A 12,456-nucleotide genomic window follows, 5' to 3' on the forward strand; every position below is an offset into this window, starting at 1 on the left:
GGGCTGTTGATCTAAAACAAATGTAAGAATCACTACAGTAAGATGACGTAGCATCTGTAGTTGATTTTGAGGGCTGAAAGTGTAGGGGTAAGAGAACAGGACAGCTTCTCTGCATATATACCCTTTGCTTTTTGTTCAGAGTTGGCATTTGAAATCCAAGGCCTTCTCCTCAACCTGTCCCCATCCACCTCTGCACCTTTTTGGAAGTCCTGGAAAAGTTGGATAAATGTACTTTGCAAATTTATAAACAGGCTTTTCTCCTTCTCATTAAGCCATTTGCTGAAACAACTACAAAAATTAACACCTATCTCAACTTCTGGTGTAACAGTAGATGAACACTTTCTAATAAAGTGTAGATACAAATTACCTATTCTAAAACAGATGTGTATCTTAGTTCTGCTTTTCTAAATTATTCACAGTAAGAAATTATGGCATTTACAGAGTAAGCTAAAATTTGTGAATATTACAGACAAAAAAACTTATATAATTTGTCTTAATTAGAAGAAATGTTAAATTCTGCATAGAATTTAAGAACAAATAACAACAAAAGTTCAGTTGTAATGTAAAAATATTTTTCTGGCATTGTTCACATTTCCCACCCTTTATTTTCTCCTTCTCCTAGCCAGATAGTAGGAATGAAAGTTAGGTTCTAAAAGCCTTTTAAAATCGAGTTTTAAGAATTTTTAAATTATATTAATTTTATGCAGAAGAATTTTCGATCCTTGCTTTCAATGCAAGAAAATAACTTTCTCAGGACTTCCCAAACCCACTGACCTTCCACCTCAGGTGCTGAAGGCACAGCCCTTTGTTACTGTCTCTAGCCTAATGTGATCAAACCTTTACCTAGAATGGAACTTGGCATAGTAGGTGGATTGTACTTTGAGCCGCATCAGACAGCTTTGTCCCTAAATTATTATTTTGCTGATGTTTTCAGGGATGAACAAGAAACAGAAGGTGTCAGCCAAGGACGAGCCAGCTTCAAGCAGTAAAAGCAGCAATGCATCACAGGTGTTGTAGTGACTTTAGTGACTGCTTATGATTAGTGAACTGTGGCCTCATTAGCCAGCAGAGCATGGAAAAATAGGCTTTTTAAGTCTGAAAAATTATTTAATGTGGTCATTACTTATAAAGGAATAAAACTCACTCTGAAATGCGGTAACTGAGTTGCCTCTATACAATAATTAATTAACAGGTATTTATTTATCTCCCACTGTAATACCAGAGATACTCCTAGGCAGTAGAGTGTAGTGATGGCCAAAAGTAGACACATATTCCGTCTCTTGGAGCCAACATCCTGCTGAGGGGTATAAATAAATTAAATACATATTTAGATAGATAGAATGCTAGATATTATGAAGAAAAATAAATCAGGGAAATAAGACATTTAATGCTGTCAGGTGGAAGAGGGATCTGGGTTGAATGTTTAATGGGATGGTCAGGAAAGGATACTCTGAGAAGGTGACATTTGAGTCAAGACCTACAGATGATGAGTGCATGAGCCATGTGACTCTCTAGGAGAAAGAACATTCTGGGAAGAGAGTAGAATGACCATCAATCCTATGTTGTTTCAGAGAAAACAAGTATATTCTGGGAAAATTAAAAAATCATCTGATAAGTAGTGTGACTTTAAATTTTTTAAAAAAGAGTGTAGCTAATCTAATATCTGAAAACAAAAAAACAAAAACATCCCAGATTTTCTACATGAAATGTTTCTGTAACTTCTGTGACCTAGTAAATGATGCTGTTAAAAAAAATGGGTTGGTTTTGGAGTAGATGATCTGAAATAATTGATTTTGATGTTTGAAAAGATCATGCAAATTTAATTTTGTTTACTTTGAAGTAAAGAGGCCAAGCTTTTAGTAAAAATAAATTAGAGTTCTAATTCCATGTTGTAAGATTATTGAACCCTAATTTAGCATTTTTCAGTTCACTTATCTCAGGAATAATTTAGTAATGATGATGTACAGAAATTAAATAAAAATAACAATATTAAGAGAGTGCAAGGAAATTGATGCTAGTCTAGATAGGCTTTTTTTTTTTTTTTTTTTTTTTTACCTGGAGCCATCTTAGTGACTATTACTTTTTAATGATGAACAGCTTTTTCACAAAGTGTTTCCTTCTGACTCTAAGTTTTAATTGTTTTTGGAATTTAGTCACAGAAAAAAGGACAGCAATCCCAATTCCTGCAAAGCCGTAACTTAAAATGCATAGCCTTATGTGAAGGTAAGTTGAAAGTTTTACGAACCTCATAGTGTTAGTTCCTAGCTCATTTATAATTAAAAACATAAGTATATTTACAGAGTGCTTATGGTGGAATAGGGAAAGCATTATTCCTTATGATCATCTCAAAGGGCACAAATGCAAAAACGGGTACCGTAGAGATCATAAAGGTTCAAACCAAATTGCAGAATTGGCAAGAATTCAGGCAGTGACATATTTTATTTCTGGCAGATATTTCCAGAATGGTAATTATATCTTTCTGATCAAGTAATGCTTATCTCTTTAGTTAATGTGTTACCTTCCTCTTAAATTTGGTATTTGAATATATGATACGGTGAAAAATGTGAAAGATGAACCAAGCACTGAGAAGATAACCTATTAGGTCTTTCTGTTTCTACACTGAAAGTATTATATTATTCTGTACTCAGGACAGAAAAATTGATGGGTGATTTGCAAGATGATATACTTTTCTTTGTTCTTGCTTTAAAATATGACATTGGCTAAAAATTCATTTTTTTCTTCTTGTGTTAGGAGTTTTAGTAGCTACTGTCAACTGTCTTTTAAGTTTTCAACACACAGTAGTTATATAGTACATGAACTTGCTGTCTACATAGTTCTTAAGTCAGGACCTGTCTGCTTTTGATAATACTTAGATGAGTCCCTTTTTATTGTTATACCAGTTGTTATTCAAATTATAAAGTTGTTACATGGCCTTTCACTGTTTTTATCTATATTTCTTCATAGACAATAAGGCTAAACAATTTTTATGTGTTCGTTAGTGCTTGTATTTTTGCTTTAGATTTCAAAGAGAAGAGATATATTAAGTCGGAATGGACTAGGATTCCTTTAGAATAAAGTGGTTCTTTAATTTTATTTTCCACTTACAGTGATCACCTCACCTGACCTGCACAAACATGGAGAGATATGGGTTGTCCCCAATACTGACCATGTCTGCACACGATTCTTTTTCGTGTAAGTGGAAATGCTCAAATTTGTGTATTACTGTCTGCCACAAATGGGTTAGTGGTGACTGAATTATCGTTTGGTCTCTTTAGCTGCCAAAATATAACAGGTAATTGAGTTTAACATCAATTAATGTTTCTGTTTTATTTTCAATAAGCCATTAAAAAATTTAATAATTTTTAAATGCTGTTAACTTAGAAGAGCTCATGAAAAACACCTGTTAACTTACAACTAAAAAACGTCATCTTAGTCAGGCTCGGTGGCCCACACCTGTAATCCCAACACTTTGGGAAGCCGAGGCAGGTGGATCACCTAAGGACAGGGGTTTGAGACCAGCCTGGCTAATGTGGTGAAACCCTATCTCTACTAAAAATACAAAAATTAGCTGGGCATGGTGGTGCATGCCTGTAGTCCCAGCTGCTGGGGCTGAGGCAGGAGAATCGCTTGAACCCAAGAGGTGGAGGTTGCAGTGAGCCAAGATAGCACCACTGCACTCCAGCCTGGGTGACAGAGGGAGAATCTGTCTCAAGAAAAGAGAAAAAAGAAAAACATCATCTCTGTCTCTCTAGCCATCTCTCTGTGTGTATATATGTATACATGTGTTTATACACCTCCATACACACATATACTTTTGTTAATTTTAAAAATTTAGAACTGGGATGAAGAATACAATAATGAAAAGGTCTGTCCTATAAAAGATTGATCTACATTCCATATAATATAGGCTGGCAATGCAGTACAGTCGATGTGGGGTTTTTTTTTGGCACGGCTGTATTGTAAGATTCGCATTAAAATATAAAAGCATTATTTTTCATTCCTAAATAATGGGTGCAGTAGACCAGTCCAATTTTCACTCTACCCTTGGCTTCCAACTGTTCCCACCTTATCCATGATCTTGTCACAGAAAGGATTTCAGGGAAGAGTTGAGCATATCTGTTTTGTACTTTATGTAGTATTCTTAAAAGAAGCTGAAAAATGGAACTGTTAAGTTTGCTTCAGTATACTGTATATCCTTAGTACACTGTGCATTCAGCCTTGGATCTGTTGGCTTGTTGACAGACTATTCACAGTGAAACTTACAAGCTGCCTGGTTTTCTTTTGGATGATTTGAAAACTGTGATCGTTCTTATGATAGAAATTTACTGGCTATAGATTTCTTTCTTAACAGTGAGGCAGCAGTGAGTATAGGAGAAAAAGCCCGCTTTTGATCAGATAGTTTGAATCCTGGCTGAATAGTAATTAGTAAGGTGCTATTGCCTGGTTGTATAACATGTCTAAGCTTCATTGGTAAAATGATAATAATATACCTGTATCAGTCAGAATCCAAACAGGAAACAGATGACCCATGAAAAATATTTTTGGGTCATCCACAATTAGATTATTTACAAGGGTGTGGTTATAAGGAAACCGCAGGTCCAGTGTAGTAACCTGGATCTGTTAGCACCAGAGCTGTTATACATTCCCAGGTACAAAAGGACCCAGACAGGAAGCAGTCCTGTTGGGAAGCCCCATTGGCCAGACCCTTCCAGAAGCTAGAGAACAATGAAGCTTATTGAGAAATTCCTTACAGGTCAGGTTCCTGGGGCAGAAAGAAGGCAGAGAAAGACTCCAAGAGGATCCTGGGGGTTCCTAGAGAAGCTAACTGCACACAGTACCTGTAAAGTTTATTACGAGGATTAATTTAGCACAATGCACGTCTTGGCTACTGAAAGGCTATTAAATATTTTTTTCTCTCTTCTTTCTTAACTATCTTGATTGTTATCCACTATTAGATGCTTGGCCTTCCAAAAAGAAGCCTTCAGTCACCAAGTTATTTCACTGAGAAATCTTGAGATTTTGGCCAAAAAGTAACTCCAGAGTGCTTTCCTTAGCCTGTCATCTAATCAGTTCATCTACTCCTTCTGCATCTTGCTAAAATTAAAATTAATTGAGCCAAATAAACAACCTTAGATATTTAAATAGACAGTACCATTTTTAGTATTATTTCTTTTGAACTTTTAGATAAATTATACATAAAGCCTATCTGTAGGGATATACATGTTGCGGGTGGTGTTTACTGGAGAAAAGAATTTCTGTATTTCATAAGCAAAAATTGAGGATAAATCATGTGAAGAAAAGAGAAGTACACTCAGATACTTCCTAAATAATATGAGGAAAAATTTCATATTATCATATTAAGATAATTTTCATTGCTTTGTGAATACAAATGAGATTTCATCCTTTCTGCACCCTCAGGAGTGAAGAGACTCATTAAGGAAAATTGATAAATTCAAAACACATCAAAAGGGGAATCTGTTTCATTAATGTGCATTCTAATTACAACCATCAGTTTCTTTCTCTATAAAAGATATGATCACAGAGTTCTACTAGTAGTGAGCCGCCCTAATGCGTGGTAACACATAGAAGAAGAATAAATCGATGAGAATGAAGATAAGACAAAAACTCAATTTCTGTTCTTTTTATTTTAATTTTTTAATACATTATGTGATCCTGGATGTTAGAAGCTTTGCCTAATGACTAGGATATGAGTTAACATGGTTACCTTCTTTAAAAATCTATTATCAAGTAACAATACTAAAAATTACAATAACTCCCATGCTAATCTGATTCCCACAGTTGAGATGATAAAACAGTCACATAGTATGCTCATCACATGTTTTCCAGCAAGTAAGCAGCACAGAATGAGAGAAAAATTAGAGGGAAATTTTAGGGAACAGGCTGGTGTATCAGAAAAAAAAATGGAAGTAAAAATTTAAAGGAAGATATCAATTAAAAAAAAAAGAAGAAGAAGAGAATTAGAAGTTCAAAAAATTTTTGTTGGAAAATTCCAAAATGAAGAAACTTAATTAAATATAAGTGCTCCAGGCAAAATGTAATAGTTCAGATGTTATGAACAGATCCAAGCCAATTCCTAGTTTCTAGAAACTGTGAGTAAAGCTTGATTACATGACTAACCTTGAAACGCATGTGTACTAGGACATTAAGACCCATATGTAGAAATTAGGAAGCTATTTTCAAAAGGGCTGGAGATGTGAATGTAGGAATGAATAAAATGCTCACATTATAACTGTTTGATGAGTATTTGCCCTCAAAAAGGGCTAATACCTCAAAATCAGTATACAAATAGGAACCCATTATTTAAATTCCCTGGCCAACATCTCACCTTCTCCAATCTGTGCAGTAATTTTATACACCAAAGAGACTCGAAACCTGAGCTGTAGTTTTCCATTTCTTTTTCCTTGCTCACTATAGTCATCAATTCCCAAGTTTATCTTTTCACAATTTTGTCCCAATGCCTTTATTCCCATGGATATATTATTCTCTCCCCTAGAGTATATCAAAAGATTATTAGTTCTCCCTGCTTCTACGTTCTTCATCACTCTTAGCCTCCTTTGTGCAATGCAAGACTTATTAAACATTACCATTATTACACTAGTGATATACCTCTTTAGTATTCAGAAATTGAAGATAAGCCAAAAAAAGGAGAAAATTTTCCATATTATCCCCATTTAGAGTTAACTAAGATTAATCCTTTGGTGTACAGCCTACATTCCTATGCATATAAAATTCTAAGATCATACTATTTGTACCATATTAATTTCCCTAAAGCAGTGTTTTGATTATTCACTGCCCAGACAGGCTGATACTTAAATAGAAGCATAGCATTCTCCAACATATAGAGTCGCTTCTACCTTACTTCAGTTACATGCACAAACCACTGATTAAGTGAAATTCTTGTCCAAGCTGTTTCTTAAAAACAACTTGGAGTTGTAGTTCCCACTATTGTGCCTTTGCTCAGTCAATCCGAATGATTTGGCCTTCTTACCAGCTAGACCATTAGCCTATTTTTCAAGGCTCATTCAAACATGGTCTTTTCCTTGGCGCCTTCCCTGACCTCCCAGTCTGAAATGATTCTGTCTTTTCTCTGAATTCTGCTCACCCTATGTTTGGACAGCTCAGGCTGCCTTGTCATTTTTTTAATTTGTGGAGATGAGATCTTGGCTATGTTACTCAGGTGTGTCTCAAACTCCTGAGCTCAAGTGATCCTCCCACCAAGTTGTCAGTAATTTCAAAAGTTTTTATTTATGAAATGTCCTGATATACCTAAGAAATTTACAGGCAGCTAAGTTTCATCTAATATCCTAGTTTCTATTATTTTTAAAGCAAATTGGTTAATTTTTCGTTAAAATTTTAGTAATCTTTTTACACTCCTTGGAATATGAATAATTCTTGTCTCCTTTTAGACGTTTTCATTTTTCATTCTACCAAAACCCAGTCAAATGTATCATCTCTCTAGTGGTATCATTCATGTTCTATTTCTCTTAAATTCTGCTGCTTTCCAGACATAAAAGAACGTTACTCTTAAATCATAAATAGCTGTGACATGTTCTGTATACCCTATTGTAATAAATACTCTAATGCCACTACCAACTTATGTATCTAAGCCTTGCCAGTTGCCCAAATTAAATGGATGTTTGATTTTTCTTGATTATTATATATGCATCAAATTTAAAACACCTGAATGCCTTTGGTCAACTTTGTCCTTCAACCCACAACTGTTGTGCTTCCTTGTGGGTTTCCTAGACAGTAGAAAAATATGCATTTTATTTAATACTTTCAAGCATACTGTCTCTCTCTCTCTCTAGTTCTCACTCTTGCCTTCACTCCCACTTTTGCTCTCTGTTCTCTCTTACTCTGTGCTCTTTCAGTCTTAAATTATTGTAGTTTATTCAAAGAATTTGAATCTCATATCTTCTCTACTAACTTCTAATGCTTTTTAAGTGTCAGGGTACATATAATATTTGGGTAGACAAACCCTTCCATCTGACTGAAAAGAGTGATGGGGGAGTGATGAGGCATGACCGGAGAGGAAGTCTGTATTTGAATGGTGAAGGAACTCGTATTGCCAATAACTTGGATTTTGTTCTGTAAGTGAGATGGAGGCCATTTTTCTATCGCTTTTGCAGGTTGGAGAATAGATCTTGTAGGACATATGATGGGGATAAGTGTAGAGACAGAGACATCAGTTATAATGTTATAACAACATTCTAGATCAGTTTTTCTTGCCACAAAAAGAAATGTGTTTGACATTGTGACTTAGAAAAAAATAATTCTTTCTATCTGTAGTGAAGTCAATGTTCTCTATTCGATTCGATTCGATTCGATTCTATGTTAGTCACTTAAAATGCTGGTCTGGACAACCTAAATTAATTTAAAAACCCACTAGTTATACACAATCTGCAACTTGAAAACCACTCATTTAGAAGAATGACAATGGAGGCCTAAACAAAAGTAGAGAGAAGATTTAAGAAAATGGAAGCAAGATAGCTTGGTGATTAATTGGGTTTAGGCACAAAGAAGAGCCAAGAATGACTAAAGGTTCTGTGTTGCTGGATGATGGTACATCAAATTGAGATATGGATAGCATAAAAAGTAGCAGTCCTAGGGTCAAAAAATAAGGGCTTTGAATATACTGAATTTGTGTTATCTGTAGGAAAGTTATGTAGAGAGAAAAATTTAAGGATTGGAGGTAGAGCTTTAGGAATTAGCATGTGGGTGATAGTTAAAACTTGAACGGGGCTGAAATCATTGATTTTGCATATCATGAGAAGAAAGAAAACTGAGGTGTGATTCACGTATAAAACCATCATTGAAATGAGAGGCCAAGGAAGAAGATGCAATAAAAGTGATGGAGAATTAATCTCAGTAACAGAGCGCTCACTGTCCTGAGAAAATATTTGTAATTGGGCTGTGTACCACATATCCCATTCTTTTTCTTAGGGTAATGTTTCACCATGAGGTGTCATTTCCATGTATATGTAAGTTGAAACTTGCTAAGTATATCTAAAACAGTGATAAGAATTAGCCAAATAGACAACCTTGGGTCATTTAGTTAAGAATTTAGACTTGGTACAAATGCAGTTATCACTTGATAGTTAAGCAGTGGATTACATAAGGAGCCAAGTTCTCTCTGCTATATGTCATCTTTTCATTTTCCTATATTTTGCTATTTCAGGAAAAGATAGTGGCTAGTATTAATCTTTGAGACACTGTGCTTATATCCCTGGTTATCTGTTTTCAAGTAATTACCACTTTTCTAAAGCTTCTGTCTTGAAGCCGTTTTTATGAAGTAAAATTAATTTATCACTTGTTCCCCTCTGAATATGATCATGAAAGCTTGAAAATTCATTCTTAGGAAATTCTTATTGCCCAAGTAACTTTATTTGAGAAAAATGAATTACCATCTAAAATGTAATTATTTCTTTTTAAAGAACTTGGTAATTGCTGTTCTTTAATATTATGTTTTCCCTTCTACTGCTAAAGTAAACTTAGCAGGCTTGCATTCTTTTGTGAAGTGCCAGCATAAATAAGAATATGTTACAGTCAGACTAAATAGTGCAACCAGTGATAAGAAAAAAGGGCAGCACTGATTATGGCTGAATAATTATTAGAAGGCAGGCATGGCAAAGAAGCAGTGGTAGAAAGTGAAGTGTTGTCATCAGTCAGAAAATAAAGAAATGATCGAAGTAAGAGTAGAGTTAAAAAGTCCAGAATCTTAGCAACATAAAGTTGAAGCTGTTATATTTTTTTATAGTAGACTTCATAGCAGCTGCTATGGGAAACGCCTGCAAGGCCAAAGACACTGAGAAGCTTCTTGCAACTCAGACAGTCCTTTATGGGAGGATAAAAAAAAAATGGAAGAAAGGGGAAAATTTAGGCATGGCATAGAATGGGCTGTTCTGTGTTTCGCAGTGAGAACACATTGTTAAATACACCTGAAAAACAACTGTATAATTTGCTTTTGGGCTGTATTTTAGGTATCAAATAGCATTTCTAAGCTGTTTTAAATGCTGCCATCTTTTAAAATGTTTTTATCTTTTTATGTTTTGTATTTCAGCTATGAAGACGGCCAAGTGGGAGATGCAAATATTAATACACAAGAAGGAGGCATTCACAAAGAGATCCTCCGAGTAATTGGTAATCAAACTGCTACTGGTTAAAGGACCACCATTTAATTAACATGATTCAAAAGCCTTCCTCGGGTTCAAAGCTGGATTTTGAACTGAAGAAGATTATAAAATTATTTATTGTTATTATAAACAAAATTAACCCTTTGAATACTGATTTTTTTCTTAGTATTTCTAAGTATCTCATTAAATACCTAAAATGGTATAAGATTTATCAATTGTAGGGTTATGGAATCTAGTAATAAAATTTCAACAGCACTTAAACTGAAGTTTGGGTTGCTCACACAATAAACAGATTGAAAAAACTGTTTTGTGCTGATATTTTTATACTAAACTCTTTAACTGGATATTTGGTATTATATACCGACATTTTAGGTTACCAAAATAGAATTGAGAACATTTTATAATGGCATCTAAATCTATCAGATACTTTGCAATAAGTATACTGTTTGCACATTCTGATGTGTTATATCATTAGTAGTATGGGCATTCTAATGTTTTCGAAGGGATGTTCCCTATTCTATTTTTCCTCATAAAAAAACAAGTATGTCTTAGAAGCAGTGCTTTGCCAAAAAGTATGCAATATACACATCTATAGATTCATGCATCAAAATGTGTGGTTGTGAATATATTTGTGTATATTCACACGTATGTTTTGACAAGAAAGATGGCTTAGCTTCACAATTCTATCCTCATTTAATGGAAAGAAGATAATATTTAGTAAGCAAGAAATTTGGACATAAATCAAGATAGGAGCCAGATTTACTACCATTCATTCACTGAAAATATTTGCAGACAATTTTTCTGTTTGTCTGAAGAAATTCAGCTCTTTTAAAATGTTATCTAAAAGTCATAATTTGGGGAACATACATGGCCTGGTAGACTGAATCTATAGTCAAATGATTATGTATTTAAAAGAAAGACCTCAGAATTTAAAGAACCCGTATATTTTTTTATTTACTACAAGAAAACATTATACAATTTTATTTATGCCACACCAGCATTTTTATATTTGTTCATCTAATACCTCTGCTTATTTTTTTCATATTGAGAAAGAACACAAACTTTGACGCTTCTTTTATATTAAAAGACCACAAATAAGTTTATAGAGAACAGTAACACCAGCTCTCAGCATTTCCTTTTCAAGAGTCATAATTTCATCAAAATCATTTCTTATTCTTTGAGTCCTAGAGTTCTTATTCATCAAGTTTTAATTGACAGTGTTTATTTTCCCACATGTTGTCTTTGGAATAAGGCCATTCATGAAAGCAGTTTAATTAGTGAGTCTGCCACTCTATTCAAACCCTGAATCAAGGCTCTATCTGATTTTAATTTATGTAAAAAAAAATAAAAATGTATAGTCATTTGTAAGTATAATGTGATAACTGCTGTGTTTATTTCCTTTGTCTGGCGTAAAAGGTGAGAAAAAGGTCATACATGTTGTTAAGGGTTGCAGTTTAGGAAGTATTTTCTAATAATTTGTTTTGTTATATTGCAAATAATTGATATGCCACTTATTTCTGCAAGAAAAAATAGGCTTGAAGTGGTTGGGATATTAATCATTTTGATAGTATCTACTTAAAGCATTGATCTGTTTTGACTTGTGGCTCTGAACTCTGGGCTAGGCTGAGGGATAATAGTAGTGGGGTAGGGCAAAGATAAAATATCCTATCCAGTGTTTCGTGACCACTTATTTGAAGATTAGTGTGGGACATGAGGACCTTGCTATTTTTTTGCCAAGACACCACAAGTCTCCCAAATCACTTTAACTGTGTTTTTAAAACATTTTTAAGCAACAGAATTATTTTTTTGAAATTAGTCTATATATTAGACAGTCTATACATGACAAACATGAAGATCTAATACCAAGATTTGGGAGACGGGATCTTGGAACTCCACCTGTTTGACCACTAGGACCACTGAGGCTCCTCCAATAAGCTCTGTAGAGTGCCTCCAACATAATTTAAAAGCCACTGACCTAATCCATTATGGCTTTACTTAACATTGGAGTGATCTGTAAAGAATATAGTATTGGAGGCTGAACTGGAACGGTAACTCGTAGGACTCAAGAAAGACTGTTTAAGGAAAATTGGCATAATAAAAACTGTTCCTGTTGACTTTAGAATAAGACTAGGTTCACCTATCTGAGGAAATTAAGTAGTTGATAGTTTAATGCTAGGCATCTTTTCTGATAATAAAGTAAGATGTCTTCTTACGACAGTTAATTGAGTTGTATCATGATACAGAATGACAGATTTTGTTTCAAACAATTGCATCAGAACCTTTGTAAGCAAATATTCTAAGG

At 34.3% G+C, this 12,456-nt stretch overlaps 1 protein-coding gene across 6 annotated transcripts in view; it reads left to right on the forward strand.

Annotated features, from left to right (window-relative positions):
• PARP8 (poly(ADP-ribose) polymerase family member 8) overlaps positions 1 to 11,523 on the forward strand; it is a 177,408-nt gene extending 165,885 nt beyond the window's left edge. For 5 of the 6 annotated variants that reach the window (XM_024246841.3, XM_054555263.2, XM_063724020.1 and 2 more), the window contains 4 exons: positions 935 to 1,008; positions 2,154 to 2,223; positions 3,108 to 3,192; positions 10,082 to 11,523. In XM_024246841.3, coding sequence (XP_024102609.2) covers positions 935 to 1,008; positions 2,154 to 2,223; positions 3,108 to 3,192; positions 10,082 to 10,184 — 332 coding nt within the window. In that variant the 3' untranslated portion in view covers positions 10,185 to 11,523. 6 annotated transcript variants of the gene reach the window in all.
• The last annotated feature ends 933 nt before the right edge of the window (positions 11,524 to 12,456 follow it).

The sequence above is a fragment of the Pongo abelii genome, chromosome 4 (assembly GCF_028885655.2).
Source record: "Pongo abelii isolate AG06213 chromosome 4, NHGRI_mPonAbe1-v2.0_pri, whole genome shotgun sequence".
NCBI classification, from domain to species: Eukaryota; Metazoa; Chordata; class Mammalia; order Primates; family Hominidae; genus Pongo; species Pongo abelii.